At 47.7% G+C, this 19,788-nt stretch overlaps 1 protein-coding gene across 1 annotated transcript; it reads left to right on the top strand.

The window, feature by feature from the left end:
* The first annotated feature begins 239 nt into the window (after positions 1-239).
* Positions 240-7,141, top strand: LOC118700202 (acrosin-like). The gene is made up of 5 exons (XM_036404594.2): positions 240-374; positions 5,400-5,566; positions 5,869-6,134; positions 6,335-6,480; positions 6,956-7,141. The coding sequence occupies exons 1-5, from the start codon at positions 240-242 to the stop codon at positions 7,139-7,141; spliced, it is 900 nt and encodes a 299-aa protein (XP_036260487.2).
* The last annotated feature ends 12,647 nt before the right edge of the window (positions 7,142-19,788 follow it).

Genomic DNA, 19,788 nt, shown 5'->3' with positions numbered 1-19,788 from the left:
ATAGTGTTTTAATCCTTCTGTTCACAGCTCTCAGATCTTACACTAGCCTGTAACTACCATCCATCTTTCATACTGCCAAGATTGGGGTATTATGCCTAGACATGCAAGGCTCCAGAGTCCCCTTTCTTATCAGTTCTTCTATTACTGGTTTCAAACCCCTCCTTCCTTCCATAGGAATGGGGTTTTGCTTAATCCTAATCGGATCCTCTAGTCTCTTGATTTTGATATCTATCGGCTCTATGTCTAGCCTTCCAGCCTCCCCTTGGGTATACCAGACTTCTGGATCTATTTTATCCTCATCCTCTGTGGTTAGTTGGTATAGACTTACCCTGAGCTGGGATTCTTGTACAATCAGGCTTATCCCCAGAGCTACCATCAAATCCCTCCCCAGCAGGTTATAGTCTGCTTCCTCAACTAGTAGCATATTCCCTAGGCAAAACCTAGTCTCAGATTCTGTCTCTACATTTTTAATAACTGGAACTTTAACAGGTTCCCCTTTTGCCCCGATTACCATCATAGTGTCCTTGCTTATAGTGCATCCGGGTGGTAATCGCTGCACACTACCTCGCTCAGCTCTAGAATCCACTAAGAATATTAATTCCTGTTTTTGAGGTCCTACCTTCAGCTTTATCAAGGGCTCCTTGGATGTTCTGGACCCCAAATTAAAAAGCCCCTGACACCTCTAATCCTCCTGAAAGATTTTTTCATTTTCATTCTCTTCTTACATTCTCTCTTAAAGTGACTTCTCTGTTAACAGCAAAAGCACCCTGGGACATTTCTCTGGTTATTTGAGTACTTACTTTGGGAGGGGTTCTGCTTCTTCTGAGGTGGACAGTCCTGCGCTGGCTTTACAAGGTCTTGGACCCATTCCTGTTTTTGTGCTTCCCTCACCACTGCTACCAACACCTTCGCTTGTACTTTCTGCTTTTCCTCATCCCTCCTCATGTAAACCTTCTGCACCTCTCTAAGTAAATCCTGTAATTCTTTTTCCTGCCAACCTTCTATTTTCTCCAGTTTCTTTCGTATGTCTTCCCATGATTTTGCAACAAATTGCATTTTCAGCAGGACCACGCTGACTGGGGAATCAGGGTCCATTCCCGAGTACATCTAAAGACTTTTTTTCAGCCTCTCTAACCACTCGGTGAGTGTTTTATCCTTCCCCTGGCATTCCCCAGGTACTTTGCTCATATTCTGCCCCTTTGGTACTGCCTCCCGTATACCTTGTATTACCATATTTCTGCGGTTTATCATTTTCTGCCTGCCTTCCTCCAACTGGGCGTTCCACGATGGTCTCTTGGTCAGGCCATCTCTGGTCACCTCACTCTCCCTATATTCCTATATTCCTAATATTCCCAATCTTGAATCGAGGCTTGCCTTATAATTTTCCGCTCCTTGTTATTGAACAGTGACCTTAATATAGCATTCATGTCATCGTATGTGTAGATGCTAGTTCCTAGGAATTAATCTAGCCTTTCTGCTATCCCCAATGGATAGCAGCCTTTCCATTTCTTTCTTAAAAGCCCTTACATCCCCAGTATTAATTGGCACGTTTACAAATTCGATAACTCCTGGAGCAGTCGGTACCTCCCTTAAAGGGAAGAGGTTATGCTTATCTTCCTTGTCCTCGCTATCATCATTATTTACCTTTCTCATTTTGCATTGTGTCCTGCTGGCGGAGGGAGAACTGGTTTCCCCAGTGGGGAGGGTTTGCTTCTCTGCCATCTGTGGTGGGGGTGGAGGCTGGGAATGATCCTGTGGGAATTGCAATGCCAAAGCCTGCTCTTGTAGGAGCATGGCTTCTGGAGGCGGTATAGGCATCGGGGGTGCCTGGGCTTGCGGAGGTCCCGTGGGTGCGGGCACAGGGACCTGGGCTTGCATGGGTTGGGATGGAGGAGTTAGATAGGGAGGCAAGAGGTTATCCAAAGGTTCCCATGCCTTGCTCTGAGTCGCGGCACGAGTTCTGATCGGGAATAACCCCATGCTAGTGTTTCCCCACAATCCAGCATATTCCATTTCCTCTAAATCTTGTGGGTATTTACCAGCCACATGGTCCTATAAAGGTTGGCAAGTCCATCTTTCGAACGTGCCAAACACAGGTGAGACCGAATGTCTTCTAATTTCCTTATCTCCCCATATTTCAATGCAGTAGTGGACCATTTCCTCCTTAGATGTCCCCCTCCTTTCGGGATCATCTTCCCAATGTTCCAACATCCATCCCAATGGGCTATCCCTTGGAATCTCGGGTAAACCCTTTCCTCATGCCTTCAAAGGCTTCTCCTGGGTTTTTCCCTGAGCCTTGCTCTTTTTCTGTCCGATTTTTTCTGAGAAAAATGACTTTTCTAGTGTTTCCTTACCTTAATTCTTGCGCTGGGGTTCCCGAAAAGAATCCCGGGTCTTTATCCAGTACCAATTATATGCCTAGAATTTGTTCAGGATTACTAGCCTACTTGCCTCACAGTGAACTGATTTGTGAGTTTTTTGGCTGATAATGAGCTCTCTCTTCCTTACCTGAATCCTGGATCAAAAAGGTTTACCAGTTCCCAAATGCCTGGGAACATCCCTTCCCTTTTTGATCTTTCCCCTGACTGAACCCCTGAACTCCCTGAGTTTCAGGCTTTACGTGTGAAATGAGTCTATCACCACGTTGCATCCGCTTCCCCCGTGACAGACCACTTCCGTCGCGGGAGAGTGGAACTGCGATCTTGGGGTCCACACTCGCTTCGTGATAATATCACATCTCACACACATGCTCGATCACACCTCACTCAACCAAGCGATACTTACGGTTCCTTTATGTGCTCTTCATGCACGTGAATTTTTAAGAGTGAAAAAGCTGCGCCGCAGCTTCAGAGATCCTTTCCCTGGATCTGTCCAAATTACCTGAGAGCTCTGGGCGTTTTTACCCACTCTTTGATTGTGGCTCTGGCTTTTGGTTTGAGATATGATTGGTTGCACGAGGTTCCCAATCCCATTAGACCACTAAAATCAGCAGGCCACCTCCTGACCGGAGAGGGGGTCCCCAGACCCCTAAATCAGATCACATCAGGGTCACCAGGATTGTTATAGGTAATAAATGAAAAAGCCAAATTAATAATAACAAAAGATTTTATTTTCGTGACCAAAAATACGGTCCTCAATAGCCACAGCCAAAGAGAGGGCATTGAGCCCAGGATTGGCGCTGGGTGAACCTCGATCCAACCTCTATCACATCGAACCCCCTCTGTTCACAAATGCTGTCTCTGTTGGGGCTGGTTTTATACAGTTTTTTCTGCCCGAGGCAGAGGTGCCCCTACTCTTTTCATTACTCTGCATATGCATGAAGTCTCCTTTCTCTGTGCAGGGCTGGACAATGCTGTTTCTGGTAGGCAATGAGTGTTGATGTTGAGCTATGGGAACCTGGTATTCAGATGTATGTTCCTGACAATTCTGCTTATCTTGATTGAAGATACTTATCAAGTGTTCATGCTCTTGGGTGTTCCACAGATAGTCGCTGGAAAGGCCCATCTCTGCACCAGCAATGTCCTTTCGCTTGCTAATTAGGCTTTCTTTCCTTGCTACCATCTGGAGTTTCAAAATTTCTATGTGGCACTCTGTCTCCTACTGCACATGGTCTTAAATTTTTGGATTTTTTTTACATGCACAATTTTACTTACAACTTTAATTTATATATATCTCATATAAGCACGAATTATCTCACACCACATATTATACAAGGAAAGGAAAAACTTTTGCCAAGGCAAAAACCAAGCCAGCCACGATAAAATTACGCTGCACAGAGCCCTAAAAACCTGGGTAGGGAGCTTTTAAAAAACACCCATGCAGAACAAAAACACTTTGTCCCCCCTGCCTCACACACTCAAGGTCGCAGGATTGAAGGGTCTTAAAGATACAGTAACAATTTCTGGAAACAGAATAGAGGATATCTGAATATACTGTCATAATAAATCACTCAAAGGCACTGAGGCACAGGCATAGGTTGCCCAGAGCAGTGTGGAATCCTGCTTTTCCCATAGTCAGGGTCAGTAGAGAAGACACAGACACCAACTTCAGGAACAAGTGTAATTTACTGTAATCCAAAACTGCAAAGAATTGCAAAAGGATAACCTAAGCAATGCATCTAATCATTACTATAAAAGACTGCCTACAGTGATGAAGAAAGACACATCACAAATTACTCTAATACTTTACCATCATCCAGGTCTACCCATTCAGCTGGGGGAAGCCACTGTCACAATACAGGGGAACCACTCCTTGCAAGTAGGAAATTCTGCAGGTGCCTTCCCCAACAGGCAATGAGGTTTCTGACTGCAGTGGGAGAGGGCCCTCTTTTTATACTGTTGAATAAACAAGCTACCATAACTTCTAGCAGGAACATCTGGTTTTATTCTCCTATTGGGATGCTCCCAAGGCCCTGGAGGGCTTCAGGAGGAACCAAGGGAATTGTCTGTGATGCTACACCCCAAAAAGAGGCCAGATGTTGCCTTGTCCAGCTTCTAAATAGGGAAAGGAAAATCCATGTTTTGCCAGTAAGCAGATATAGATAACATTTGGCTAGAAGGTCAATCTAGAGATCAACTTTTGGTCAAGAGGTGTTGTTCCTGCCTCAGTCAGGGCCTGTTGATCAGGACTTAGTACTTCAATGCCCCATCCCTCAAAGGACAGATTCTGAACCAGGCTCTGAGCAGCTTCCTCCAATGCAAGCCATTCCTCCGTGCCCAAGGCAAGGGATCAGAGGGAGATGATTTCCAAAGTCCCTTACAGCCCAAACCATTCCATGGCTCACTGATTCCATGTTGCCCCTCCCCCAGTGGGCCCTGTGCCACAGAACCCCGCAGTGCTCAGAACATGGAATCCACCCCTCTGTGACATCAGCCCCAGGACCAAGGGCACCACGGGCAGCGCAGCTGCTGTGGGCAGTGCGGCTGTGACTGTGCTGCTGCACGGAGCTCTCAGTGCTTGCAGCTGACACGTGCCTCTGGCAGCCATGAATTGGCTCAGCCTCCTCGTCCTGCTGACTGTGGCTGGGCTGGCGCAGAGCATCCAGTACACCTGCGGGTAAGTGGCCCCAGGCCCAGGGAAGGAGCCATGGCAACACTTGCGGCCTTCCCTGGAGGGGACGTGCCTGTTCCCACAGCTTCCCACCCACTGTGGGAAGCCTCAGTTCCTTGCCAGCAGCCAGGTGCTGGCACGGACACACACACCCCCCCATGAGCTTCCCTGGCCTGCTGTGTGTGCAAGCCCTTGTGGGGAGGGCAGAGGGCTGAGCTTCAGCCTGAGCCACAGCAGGCCATGAAGCAGCATGGAAATTACTTTCTGCTTGCAGAGGGAGCTGTGGGTTCCGAGTTCCACCACCTGTCAACATCCCCATGACTTATTCCTACGGCAATGTGGCTTATGACTACGGCATGACACGCATCGTGGGTGGTGCCGGTGCCGCAGTAGCAGAATGGCCCTGGCTCGTCAGCATCCAGCACCCATGGGTACCAGGCCTGGGACATTGGTGTGGAGGTTCCCTCATCACTGCAGATTGGGTCCTCACAGCAGCCCACTGCTTCGACAAGTTTGAGTAAGGAGAAGCAGGGAATGGGGACATGTCCACAACACCAGCAGGTGCCCTGCCAGCAGCACCACCTGCTACTCCCATGCCCTTTCCTCTCAGGCAGCCAGGCTGCCACAGTGCTCAGGAGAAGCCTGGGCTCATGCCAAGGCTTCCTAACAGCCTCCAGCTTGACATTCCCCCAGCCTAAGGCATGTGAGGGCCCTCAACCCTGCCAGAGCACTACTCCCTCTCTGCCTTGCCAAGCCAAGGTCTAGCAGCTGCTGCGCTGCTGTGACTCCCTCTCATCTCTCTCTCCATCTCCTTTCCAGTAACATCAGCCTGCTGTATGTGTTGATTGGGGCCACCCAGTTGTCTCAGCCGGGCCCTGGGGCACAAGTGCGCAATGTCAAGAAGGTGGTGATACACCGCAACTACAAGCGTAGCGACATGAGCAACGACATTGCCCTGATGCAATTGGACCGTCCTGTCCTGTGCAGCTCATACATCCAGCTGGCCTGCCTGGCTGAACCCACCCTAAGTGTCTCAGAGCTGAGAAACTGCTGGATTGCTGGCTGGGGGGCCACTACGGCAAGAAGTGAGTTCCAAGAGCAACTTCTGGGCCAGCTCAGCACACTGGTGATAGGTTTTGGGCTTCCTCACAGCAAAGGCCAAAGCCAGGCTGCAGAACATACATCCCTGCAGAGAGGGGCCTGCCCCTAGAGGAAGGGATTGGCCTGACAGAGAAGCAGAACCAGCATGGAGCTGCCAGGGGCTTATTCCTTTCTCTGCTCACAGGTCTAGATTCAGCTGATCACCTTCAGCAGGCCAAGGTCAAGCTCATTGATCTCCAGCTATGCAACAGCAGTGACTGGTACGCAGGAGAAGTCCATCCCTACAACTTGTGTGCTGGATACCCACAGGGCACCATTGACTCCTGCAAGGTAGGAACGTGCCACGAGCCACTCAGCCCCCAGCAGCACCAGCAGCCAGGGAAGCACCACCCCAACACAGCCCAGGGCCTGCTTTGCCCGGCCACTCACTCACCCTCCCAGCCCCAGCTCCCCCTGACTGCTGTGGGGGCTTCCCACACACTGCCCATCCACACCTGCCTGCCCAGGTCTCCCCTTGTGCCAGAAAGCCCAGAAAGCCCAGCTAGGGCTCCTTGTAGCCCAGAGGTACAGGTGCCAATGTTCCATCTTCTGCACATCCAGGAGTCCTGTGCAGATAGGATAGAGAGAGCCCTACCCTACAAGAACCCAACTCATTCACAGCCAAGCTTCTGGAGGCTCCAGCCTCTGAGCAGAGCTTTTCTCTGCCCAGAATAAAGCTCTGGCAGGGGCTGTGGGAGAGAAGGAGACAGCCCCAGTGCTGGCAGGTGCCACCAACACCACCTTAATCCTCTGTGCTCTGCTACAGGGTGACAGCGGTGGTCCTCTCATGTGCCAGGACAACAACGCTGCCTACTGGTGGGTCATCGGAGTGACCAGCTGGGGGGAAGGATGTGCCAGAGCAAGGCAGCCTGGAGTCTACAGCTCCGTTCAGCACTTCTATGAATGGATCGATTACAATATGCGTATAAACGCAGTTAAAAGTGCTCCTTGAGCAGCAGGCAGGATCCAGAGCAGGCTGCGGTGCACCACAACCATTTCCTGCTGGGGCAATGCCTGCTGTTCCAAAGGCAGCCTCAGGGTCAAAACCCTTCTCTGTTCTGACCACACTCATCTCCTCTGTGCACACACACACACTGGAGTTGATTTAGTTGTTGAAATAAAATTACCTTTGTTCACATGGAACCATCTTTTCAGTGCAATTCCAACTCCTGGGTAAGACAAGAAGTGCCATGCTCAGCACCTGCAGAACGAGCCTGGGGGCACAAAGGGACGCAGTGGCTCCAAAGAGCTCCAAAGTGCCTGGTCAGAGAGGCGCTGAGCCACCATGGCCTGGAAGAACCTGCTATCTCAAGCCTTGGAAGAGGATAGGAAAAAAGCACATACCTTGGGGTGGTGCTCAAATGCACATGGGCTGCTGATTTAGGGCCTGGTGAGAGCCTGGGCTAAGGGAACAGATCTGGGAAATCCCAAGCATGACAAGGGAAACTCCTGGCTCCTGACTGGAGTGCCAGTGCCCTAAGGCAGAGCCAGATTTCACAGCCAGCAAAGGGGCATTGAGGTGCCAGGTGGTCACACTTCACAGATACTCAGAGGAAGAGCTGGGGTCATTCTGGGGAGAGGAACCTGGCACGAACCCTAGGAAAGCACACCAGGAATGCCTTGGAAGGCCAAGGTGAGTGGGCCAACACCACCTGCAACACCAAGGCTGTTCACAGGCATGGCGAGCCTGTGAGCCAGGGGGAAATGATGCCTGGGCTTGGCTCCATATTTGGGAGGAGATGAGGGCAGAGAAAGGGAGGAGTTGTGGAAGATGAGAGGGCTGTATAAGTGTGGCCAATGGAGAGAAGGTGCAATCAAAGAGCCAGCTGCAGAGACAAAAACTGCAGCTTGCTGTGCTGGTTTGCCCGATGGTCATCACAGGAAGGGAAAGAACTTTCTTATCTCAACTTGCTAATTAACAAATCATCTACATACTGTACAAATTTGCAGCAAAATTTTTGCCCTTTTCAATCACACTTTGATGCTGTTTGGTGGGGAGGGGGAAAATGGTAAAGGATCCTGGAATGCCATGGGGTAGGCTTGTTGAAGGCAGTTTTCACCTGTCTTTTCCAGGTGAAGTCGAGATAACTGGATGAATCTGGAAGTGGAAAATACTTTGTTCATTGCCAACATTCACATCTTGAGCAATAATACTGTTGCTTTCACAAGTGAATCCTAGTTGTTCCCTAGCAGCACAAGATTCTAAGTTTACTGTTTGCCACTTTTCATTCACCTTTCGTGCCCACAGCCTATGTTCTGAGGGGTAGAGTACCGTTTTTTTAGTTATTTAATCCTAGTGCAATGATGGGGTGGATAACATAAACAGTGGCATTATGTATAGTAAGCACAAAGGCAGTGGCCACCTTAGACTCAGGATCATAGGTAAAATTTATCGTAGTCCACCAGGACTTTCTTTCAAGATCAATCACATTATCCCCGACAATCTTTCGAATTTCAGCTGGAAAATCACCTTCACCCCTTTCCCGTACAATCAGAGCTGCTGTTGCCTACATCCATAACTGTGCTTGTATACAACTGAAAGCTAAAGACACATCTTGAACCGTACTAAGGGCTTCTACTATTAACTTGTGGTCTTGGTCCCCAGCCTTTTCCCATTTTGGCAGTACTTTTGAAATCTGCCACTGGCTAGTTCCTAATGCCAATAGAGATGACTGTAAAAGCTGCTTCAATTTTGCTAGACCACCTGCTGCAGTGGCCAGTTTATTCATCAGTATTTCCAAATCAATTCCATTTAAAAGTCCCCTCCTGTCCCTAATATCCCAGTTAGATCCCTTCTTACTCTGCTCCTGAGGTGTACTTGTCTCTGTAACTATGTTGTCCGGCTCTCAAAGGATGTCCTTAGGAAAGAGGAGCAGGCTGGTTGGATTTCTGAGATGTTAATTTGCATTAGCAATTCAACACATTTGAGAGACCACTCTGGATTGAACAACAGTTGCTGTTGACCCATATTCCTCACAAAGTATGGGCCTATTTCATATACTTTAGGTTGTATGAGGTCTTGACGTTGCAAAAGGTATAGCATCTATTTTAAATTTAAATAAGAGCCCAATAGCATCATGAGCCCAAAAACAAATCACTTCTACAGGCTGTATTAATGTGAAATTACACAAACAGTCTGATTTACTTGGGCTATCACAAACCTCCCAGTGCCTGTATACAGGAGAGGCTGAAACACTAATTTGATTTGGTCTCTCATGAGTGGTCCCACGGACCACCTGGCATCCTACCCTGATTTCTTCTCCTCTGATCCCTTGAAGTGTCCACATTTCCCGTTCCTGCCACTCCTGCTCCTCATATATGTGATTCCCAAGGATTACTACAGTGGATAGGTTTAAATCTTTTATCTCAGAAGGTTCTGCCATGGATCCAGTGGACTGATTAAAAGCCTGGGACCAAGGGACCACTCAGCATCGCTTTTGGATAGAGGTACTCTCTAATCCCAAACTTCAATTACAATTATACACAAAACAATTCTGTAAATAAAATTACATTACCCCCGGCCGCAATATATTCATTTTGCCCGAATAAGTTTTAGTCTCAGTTCATTGTCTCCTCGTGTAACTTTCCAAGGGGCTTCTGGGGCGTTCTTCACTTGAGAGTGGGCACCTGGAGTGGTCCTTCCCACTGTGGTTCCAAAGTCTTCTCTGTAAGAGACTTAACATATGCATAATCCCCAGGCTGCATTTTATGTACTGGTCCATCTAGCTCCCTACTCCAAGTTCCAGCCACACGTTTTTCAATTTCTCTGAGCTGTTTACTTAAGGCACCATATAGTTGGCTAATGTTACCTCCCCAGCGTGGGTGGACATCCCCTTTTGTATTCCATATGGAATTCCATAAAGCATTTCAAAGGGACTCAGCCTTTCTTTGGCTCTAGTTTTAGTTCAAATTCATATCAGTGCCAGTGGAAGAGCTTGGGGCCAGGGTAGATTAACTTCCTGCCACAGTCTTACAATTTGCTGTTTAATCAAATTATTCATTTTCTCCACCTGGCTGCTTGATTTGGGATGGTATGGAGTATGACGTTCCCAATCTGTGCCCAGGTGGCTACTAATCTGTTGCACTATCCTGGAAATGAAATGTGATCCTCTATCTGAGGATATTGTGGCTGGAACTCTGAAGTGTGGTATTATTTCTTGTAATAATACCCTGGTCACCCTTGAGCCTTGATAGTTCTGGTGGGGAATGCTTCTGGCCACCATGAAAATGTACCTGTCAATACTAATAAATACGAAGACCCCTCTTTCCTTGGGAGTTCTGAAAAGTCAATATGCCACTGCTGTCTGGGTCCATGGCCCCTCCCAATCTGAACAAGTTTTGGTCTTGGGGTGTTCTTGGGGTTAGTCTGGAGGCAAAGATCTCACTGTCAGGTCACTTGAGCAATAGTGGCACATAAATTCCTGGCAACAATTCTTTCAATCAAATAGGTGTTCAGGGCTTCTACTCCCCAATGTGTTTTCTGGTGCTCCTCCCTTACTAGTGAGCACAACAAATAGGAAGGGATTACCAGCTTCCCTTCAATGGTAGCCCACCCCTCTTGGTTGTATGTCCCTTTTTGATCTTTGATTAGTTTTCTGTCTTTCTTATTATATTCTGGCTTACCTTCAAGGGAAATTTGTCCATCTGGAATTAGACCTCCTTCAATAATTACCTCACCTCTCACTGCTTCCTTTGCCTCTCTATCCACCAGCTAATTTCCTTCCTCCAATTCTAAGCTCATTCTCTGGTGTGCCTTAATATGCATAATTGCTACCTTTCAGGCAGCTGAACTGCTTCCAGCAGCTGAATTATCTCTTGCACATGTTTGATGTTCTTTCCTTGTGAGGTCAGCAGTTCCCTCTCTTTCCAGATGGCTCCATGTGCCTGCACAACTCCAAATGCATACCTCAAGTCTGTATTGATGTTTATTCTCTTTCCTTTTGCCATTTCCAAGGCTCAGGTCAGTGCAATTACCTTGGCCTTCTGCACAGAGGTGCCTGTTGATTAGGGTCCAGGTTCTATCACCTCTCTGCAGGTAGTGACTGCATATCCAGCATGTCACTTTCCACTGGCAACGTAGCTACTCCCATCTGTGAACCGGGTCTCTGCATTGTCCCAAGGAGTGTCCTTTAAGTCTGGGTGGCTGGAGTAAGTAGCTTCAGTAGTCTCCAGGCAATCGTGGTGTACTGCTTCTCCTTGATTTCCACTGAGAAAAGCTGGGTTGACAATATTAGTCACCACTATCTCACATCATGTTGTTCTACCATGATGGCCTGCTGTTTCAGGAACCTCTGTGGTGAAAGCCAGTGGCCGCCTTTACTTCCAGTACGGAGGACACTGTGTGGGACACTAGCACAGTCATTTTCTGTCCTAGGGTAAATTTGCGTGCCTCTTGAATATTCAGCACAACTGCTGCTACAACTGAGGCAACTTGGCCATCCTTTGGCTGTTGCATCTAGTTCCTTGGAAAAGTAAGCAACTGCCCACCGATGTGGACCCAAGTCCTGAGCCAATATTGCCAGAGCAAGTCCCTGTTTTTCATGGGAAAAAAGAAAGAATGGTTTACTTACATCTGGAAGTCCCAAAGCTGGAGCTGACATGGGGGCACTCTTTAGCTGGTGAAAGGCTCATGTGGCTTCCTTTGTCCACTGGAGACCTCTGTTTCCACTGGCAATAAGAGCATAGAGGGGTCTGACAAGCAGTCCATAATTATAAACTCACAGCCGGCACCACCCTGCCATGCCTAAGAAGGTTCAGAGCTCCTTTATTGTCTAGGGTTTTGGGGTTTGGCATATGGCTTCCTTGCAAGCCTGCCCTAAAGTCCGTTGCCCAGCACTCACTGCCTATCCCAGGTAGATTACTTTCTGTTTCATGACCTGTGCCTTTTTCTTTGATACTCTGTATCCTTGGAGCCCTAGGAAATTCAAAAGCCTTACTGTCCAGGCCACACATGCTTCCCTCATCTGAGTGGCTACTAGAAGATCATCCACATACTGCAATAGCCTTCCTTCTCTCTGTGGAGCTTCCCAGGACTCTAGATCTTTTGCTAGTTGTTCCCCAAACAGAGTGGGGGAATTTTTTAAGCTTTGAGGGCCTTGAGGCAACACAGTCCATGTGAACTGGATTTTGCACCCGCTTTTAGGGCTTTTCCATTCGAATGCAAAAATTTTCTGGCTGACTTCATGGATAGGGAGGCAAAAGAAGGCATATTTCAGATCTAAAATGGTAAACCAGGTTAGTTCAGGTGTCAAATATGTTAGCAAGGTGTATAGGTTTGCCACCACTGGGTGCAGATCAGGCTTTTACTGCCTGACCCTAACTGGTTGTTTTCCTTAACTTGCACAAGGAGGTGCATTCTCTGCCCTCCTTGGTATGTTAGAGACCCATACCCCAGGAAACTCCAGATCCATTATTTTCTTGTTAATTTCATCCTTATTTTCAATTTCAGTTTCACTAATTGTTAAAATTAAGCTTAGTATGTCTACATATTGTTGATCCTTTGCCTCCAAAATAATCTCCCCATCTTTAATTGTGATCTTTGCTTCCAGCTGCTCCAACAAATCCCTACCTAAAAGGGCCTTTGGAGAGTTGGGCATACACAAAAACGTATTAATATTTTGATGGTTTGCAAAGTATGCTTTTTCAGATTGGCCAGTTGCCCCCTTATCATAACATAATCATCTGTTATAGGCATCAAGGCTTTATTTAACACTGAGTATGTTGCCCCCGTGTCTACTAAAATTCCATTTTCTTAGTCCCCATCTTTCTACTCCATCTAAACTTTTTGCCATAATTAAAAGTCTTGGGGTATAAAAATAGGCTGAGTACACTCAGCTTTAATTATTTTTGCTGGGTTTCTTAAATTACTTGAAACTCTCTTTCCAAATAATTCAAACACCCTATTACTTCTTTGCTTCTTGTGCCTGGTTGCTACTAAAATTCTTATAGATCTCTGAGTAGCCTTTGTTTCCTTGGAGCAACACAAATGACAAAGTGCCTGTCTTGGTCTCCTCCACCTAAACTCTGCTTTACAAAATCTCAGTCTTTTCCAGTTCTCTTCCCGCACAATGCAATCTTCAATTAAAGCATTGTTTCCACTGACACTCACTTTGCTGCCTTACAAAAGGCTGTGCCTGTTACTGCAAAAACTCTGACATGCCCACAAACACAGGCCCTCCCCCCCCCCACCCTCATATCTCAAAGTATCTCAAATTCACAAGAGTCAGAGTTTAAGTTTCTGTGGGAGGGGAAATCCTGGAATTCCTTTAATTCGTTTTACCACAGTTAAACATAAATCACCACACTGTAGTTTTTCTGTGTAAAATGCTACATTTGTTGCAAACAAAATCCTAAAATCTCCAGAAACACAACCATACAATCCCAAGAATCAATTTACCACAATGCAGGGAAAGAACCACATAAACTCACTGGGAAAGGGGGTATCTCTCAAAGTGCCCACTTTTCTCAACACAACACAGCATACAACATTTCAGCATCTACCCACATCAGCTTCTTCTGGTCTTTACACAGTCTGGACACAATCAAAATATCAGCACACAGTAAAATTATTAACTGGATCCAGTGATTTACTGAATTCACAAACTCCCAGGGATCAAGTCCAAGCCACTGGGGCAGAGGAACTCCCTGAGTTCATCTAGCCACAGTTAAAATGTGCACAGTCTACACAAATCACCACCTTTAAACACAATAAATGTCCTCACCACATTTCTCCACTTGTTCCACTTCTCCGCAGGGTGCTCCCTGCCCTCACAGCCTGCCCCATCTGGTGCCCTGGGCCTCACCCAGCTGCTTCAGACACAGCTAGAACTTCCCCCCACATGCCATGGTACACTCACTCACTTTCTCATACACCACAAACTCACACAATTACAAACACATTAACATTAACCAAAATGTCTGGACACCACAAGCACACAAAGTTTGGGTTCACTCAACTCACCCCCCAGAGTCACTAGTGGTGGCTTTATTGAACAATGAACCCATCCCCAATCCCCCCAGTCACTCTATCAACTAGGGGACCTCTGCCACGAACTGTGCTCTCAGCCGATGTCTGCCTGCAAGCACAGGGACAAGGCTGTGCACTCAGACGTCTCTGAGCAACCTACCAGCAGCCCTATCTCTCTCTCTCCCAGGGCCCTTTGATATACATACCATTTATCCACACACCAGCAGGTCGTTCACTGTCCTCACAGGAGGCAAGCCGAGACAGAGCAGAGCTCCTCCAGGGAAAATCCCAAAATCCCGGGGTGCACCTAGGAGGTCCATCCCCCCTCCGCCCCTGCGAGGACAGAGCTCCTGGCTGGCTCTCCTGGCTGGCTCGCCAAAATGATTTGCAGGGAAAAAATCTAACTCCACAACTTGTAAAAGTTGTAAAGCTGGTATGTTTATTGCAGTGCTGGACGCATGTGGGTCATGTTCCCCCTAAAGGATATGCACACCACTGAGAATTCCAAACCTTTTTTTTTATCCCCCTTATTTGTACATATGCGTAGAGTTTCACAATGGGTTCATGCATATTCATTTTACTGGTTTCGTGTTACACTTGCAGCTAGTATTTTTTACCAGTCCTTGTACAGAAAGAACTCCCAGGTCATCCTGTCCATCTCCTCCATCTTCTGCTTTGGCTCTCATCTTTGTTTCAAAGTTCAAGGGGCACCCCCTTATCTTTCTTTCCAGCTTGGAAATTCACATTCTTTTTCCTTGGCTGAGACAGCTTTGTGAGCACAGGCTTTTTGCAAGAACAGGCAGTCTTAAGCACAGCACAGAGTTAACAGACTAAACAACATCTTTCATCTATGCAAGCAAGCTACAGACTAAACAATTCAAAACAGCACATTTCACCTAAATCCAAAATAGATTTTTATCCCGTTAAATTTACACTCTGTTTTAGAACAACCACCCCACATCTGTACTGGTCCCTGCCACCTTGGCATAAGCTTCTTCAAATATTTCCTGATGTCAGAAGCTGCCTGCTCACTAAAGACACTGAGTGCAAGAGTGTCACTCAGAGTTGAGGATGGCCATTACCTTGTCCAGTTAGCAGATCAGCTTAGAGTCACCCAATCATCCTAGAACAACCTTATTGCACTGTCTTGACAAAATTCTGCTGCGCAAACAATTTCTCCCAGTTCTGTGCAACCTCAGCCACAGACATCTCCTCACCTAAACCAGGGAAATTTCCCATCATATCAAACACTTCAAGGCATGTGAAACCCCTTTTTGTATGCCAATGTGAGAGACAACTGCTCACTTTAAAAATTTTAAGAGGTTTATTAAACCTTAACAAAAATACAACAAAAGGACTAAATACAGGAAAATGTTGCAGTGCTGGGAACCACCTTCATAGCTGCCTCCAACATGGCTCATTCCTCTTCAAGATGGATGCTCAGTCTTTTATAGTGTTGGGGGGGGGGGGGGGGGGGGGGGGGGGGGGGTTGCATCAGCCAACCCTGGCCCCTCCCAAAGTCTGTCAGTCAGCTCTTCTTTGCTGTTTATTGGTGGAGACTGCTTTCTTGTAACTTGATTGGAGGGTCAGGTGTTATCATGCCACGCCCCCTGAGCAAGAAGCTTTTCCATTCCCAATTGCTCAAGGTAAGGGGCACGTGCGCGTACACACCTTTCTACTTGTCTAAGACAACCCCGGCTGTCTGATGGTAACAATACAGAGCGGGGGGCTGGAAAAGTGAACTATGGGGAGAACAGAGGACATCTATATACATCAATAAAGCTTTTCTTAATATTCACACAATATTTATTCCTTAACTGCGACCAATTATCTCATTATCTATCTGTAACACCAAGAAGGAACTTCCACCCCCTTCTGTGTGTGCTCTAGCACCTACTGTGTGGCACAAGGGACACAAGGTTCTCCCTGTCCCTGTCTCTAAAAGCTTCAAGCAGAGACTCGAGCCTCTCCACCTCAGAACTTACGGGGGCTTCCACAACTGTGGCAACCTTAGGCTGATCATGCTGTGCATGTTTGCTCCACCCACTGCCTATGATTTCACCAAATCTGCATCAAAAGTCACAGCAATAGAGAGGCTCAAATGCACCCTTATAATTTACACGGACTCTGCACATGGAGTTATAACACTCCTCCTCTGTCTCCTTCCTGCCCTGAAAATCCCAGCAGGTGGATCTTTGGAGGAGGGAGGCTCCAGAGGCACTCCTCTACATTCCTATCTGGGCTACTATAGTGCTGAAGAAACTCCCCTGTGTGACCATTCCAGGGACACGGGTTGCTTCAGTGAGTTCCCAGGTGCCCTGTTCGATTACCCACCAATGCCAGTCTCACCCAGTGAGAGCAGGTTTCTGTACCCATTCTACCCTGAGGTTCTGTCGGCAGAGTTGCAGATGTCTCATTCCATAAAGAGCCACTGGCTCCTACTGCAGCTCTCAGTGTTGTCCTGGTTTAAAGGACAGGTGTTAGCGAAGGAAAACGGGAACCTCCTTGGGAATGGAAAATGTGACTCCCTTCCCTACAAATTATTATAACTTTGAAATTACTGGGTTTTCAGGCAAAGATACGAGAACAGGAATAATAGTTCTTTACTCGTATGTATAACAAGGCAAACAAAGAACAACAACGGCAGCAACAACAAACAGGACAGAAACAGAAACTCAATTCTGGCCTTCTCTCAGCCACAGGAGCTGCCCCTTCAGTGCAGTTCCAGTCACGGCCAGCAGGGGGGGCGCTGGTGGCTCCTGGCCAGGCAGGGCGGGTGCGATGATTCCTCCACAGCTGCAGGGGGCGCTGTGGCACGAGCTCCGCCGCTTTGCTCCACACGGTAATGGCGGAAGAGATGGAGAAGGGGCTTTCTTTGGAAACTCACAGGAAGCAGCTGGTCTCAGTGCCACTCGGAAAGCTGAATGGACTGCAGCAGGAACCTTGGAGAAACATACTGAAACAGCAGAAGCAGCCCCATCCCAGAGTGACAAACAAAGTGTAGCAAAGATTCCAGAGCCGTGCTAGAAGCCACTCAGTGTTTGGGCAGGCATGGAGTGTCAGGTTAATGTGTAGTAAAAAAGCCTAAATCATTGGCTTAAAATAGCACAGCTGGGCAGTGGCTGCCAGGCTACCACAAGCAGCAGCCACAGGCTGCTGGGAAATGCTCTCTGGGAAGGGGGAAGGAGTCAGGATTGCCTTCCCAATGAGGTTGGGCATTGGAAAGGTCCCAGTTCAACAGCTGCTCTTGCAAGCAGAAGCTTACCCACAGAAAGGAGAAAAGCAGTTCAGCACGGAATTCCGCTGTGGCAGCAAATTCACCCCACAGCAGCAGCAAACTGAACTGTTCCCCTCTGACCCTGAGAGTGAGATAGAGTGAGGAGCTGAGCCTAGCCCCTCAACCCCAGCCAAAATCTCACAGTATCTCAACATTTCCCTATAGAACTTCACTGCTCAGAGACAGTAGCAAATTGCACCCTCCCCACTCCTCCTTGGCTATATCTTTTATCTCTCTTAAGTATCTGTTGTTCCCATCTCTTAGGCAACAAATGGGAGAAAATTCGCTGAGAGAAAAGAAAAGGAGAGGAAAAAAAAATCCCAAACTCCAATAAGTGTCCATTCCCCTGGCCTGCTCCCTGTGCCCTCTGTTATGCAAAGCATGGGCAGTTCACAGCCTCTGGTCCCAGGCTCCTGCCAGCCAGAGCTCAGTCTGCAGCTGGCACTGCAGCTGCACACCCAGCTCCCTGCCCCAAATGGATTCCTCAGCTGCTGCCTGCCCCAGGGACTGCACAGCCTCATCCTGCAGGAAGAGGGGCCTAAGAAAGCAGCAGAGAGCCTTCTTACAAGGGCAGGTCCTGATAGGACAAGGGGCAATGGCTTTACAGTGACAGAGGGCAGCTTCAGCTAAGATCATATGAAGGAATTCTTGACTGTGAAGAATTTGAGGAATTCTTGCTGATATAATGGCATGGGTTACCCAGAGCAGCTGTGGATGCCTGTTTTTCATGTAGGCAGGGTCAGCACAGAAGACACAGACAGACATCAACCTCAGAAATAAATGTAATTTACAATATTCAAACATGCAAAGAATTGCAAAAGTAAGCAGGACATCAAATCATTAGCAAAGAATTGTGAAAGGATAAACTATGCAATGCATCTAATCATTACTATAAACAACTGACTACAGTGCTGAAGACAGACACATCACAAGTTACCCTAACCCTTGACCATCATCCAGGCCTGCCCATCAGCTGGGTGGAAGCCACTGTCATAGTGAAGGACTGGGGAACCACTGAGAGCAACTGGGAAATCCTGCAGGTACCTTCCCCTACAGGCAGAGAGGTTACTGACTGTCTGTGAGAGGTCCCCATTTTTATACCATTGAATAAACAAGATACCAAAACTTCTAGTGCAGTGTTCTTTCAGTCTCCTACTGGGATTCCCCCAGGGCCTGTGGGATCTCAGCACATTGTTCCCAATGTCCAGAGATGCCAGGAGAACCCTTGGGGGTCTCGAAAATCCTGGAATGTTGCCAAGAGTGTCTGGTGGCTTGATTTTGATCCATCCACAGAAATAACAAGAGTTTGAGGACAAGAGAATCACTTTAGAGTAAAAGGTGTAAAATAGACACATTTAGAAAGTGAAATATAGATTTTAAGGTTTTTTGGGTACAGGGGGGTTATGGAGACAAGATGGAGGGATCAGGGCGTGTCTTGTCCTTCTTCTTCCTTCTTCTTGTCCTCCATCTCCTGTGGTGATGTTGGCATTTGGGGATTGGTTTATGGTGGAGGTGCACTTGCCAACATGGGTGAAAAGCATTGGGAAATAAAGGTAAATATTGTGTACGTAGATATTAGTATAAAAAGACATGACCGCCCCGTGGGTGGTCAGAGAGTGCCTGTGACTGCTTGCAGATCAGACCTCTGTTGGGCAGACAGAAAATTTTGTAGATAAGAAATAATAAACAACCTGAAGACCGAAAAGCTGAAGAGTCCAGACTCATCCTTTAAAACGCGTGCCACCCAAGAACCACACTACTCGTGTCGGGGCAGAGACAGACAGCCGAACCCGACAAGGGCCTTGGAGGGTTTCAGGTGGAATCCAGGGAGTTGTTTGTGATCCTACACCCCTACAAGATAGGGCCTTGTCCAGTCTCTAAGTATGGAAAGGTAAATCCATGTTTTGCCAGTGAGTGAACATTAGCAACACCTGGTTGGAAGACTCATCCAAAGGCCAACTCTTGGTCAGGGCCTGTTGTTCTGGCCATAGTCAGGGCCTGTTGATCAGGACTTAGTAGTTCAATGCCCCATCCCTCAAAGTGTTCAAGGACAGATTCTGAGCCAGGCTGTGCACACTGTGGGTCTAGTGCAAGCCATCCCTCCCTGCCCATGGTAGCAGGTTGGAGCTATGTGATCTTCAAGCCCAAACCATTCCATGGCTCACTGATTTGATGCAGCTCTTCCCCCAGTGGGCCCATGCCATAGGCCACAGTGCCCAGAACATGGAACCCACCCCTCCATGACATCAGCCCCGGGGCCAAGGGCACCACGGGCAGCACAGCCACTGCGGGCACTGCGGCTGCGCTGCTGCATGGAGCTCTCAGTGCTTGCAGCTGACACGTGCCTCTGGCAGCC

The sequence above is a fragment of the Molothrus ater genome, chromosome 3, assembly GCF_012460135.2.
Source record: "Molothrus ater isolate BHLD 08-10-18 breed brown headed cowbird chromosome 3, BPBGC_Mater_1.1, whole genome shotgun sequence".
Taxonomy (NCBI): Eukaryota; Metazoa; Chordata; class Aves; order Passeriformes; family Icteridae; genus Molothrus; species Molothrus ater.
The sequence above is the reverse complement of the archived record's forward strand: the minus strand, read 5'-3'. Positions and strand labels throughout refer to the sequence as shown.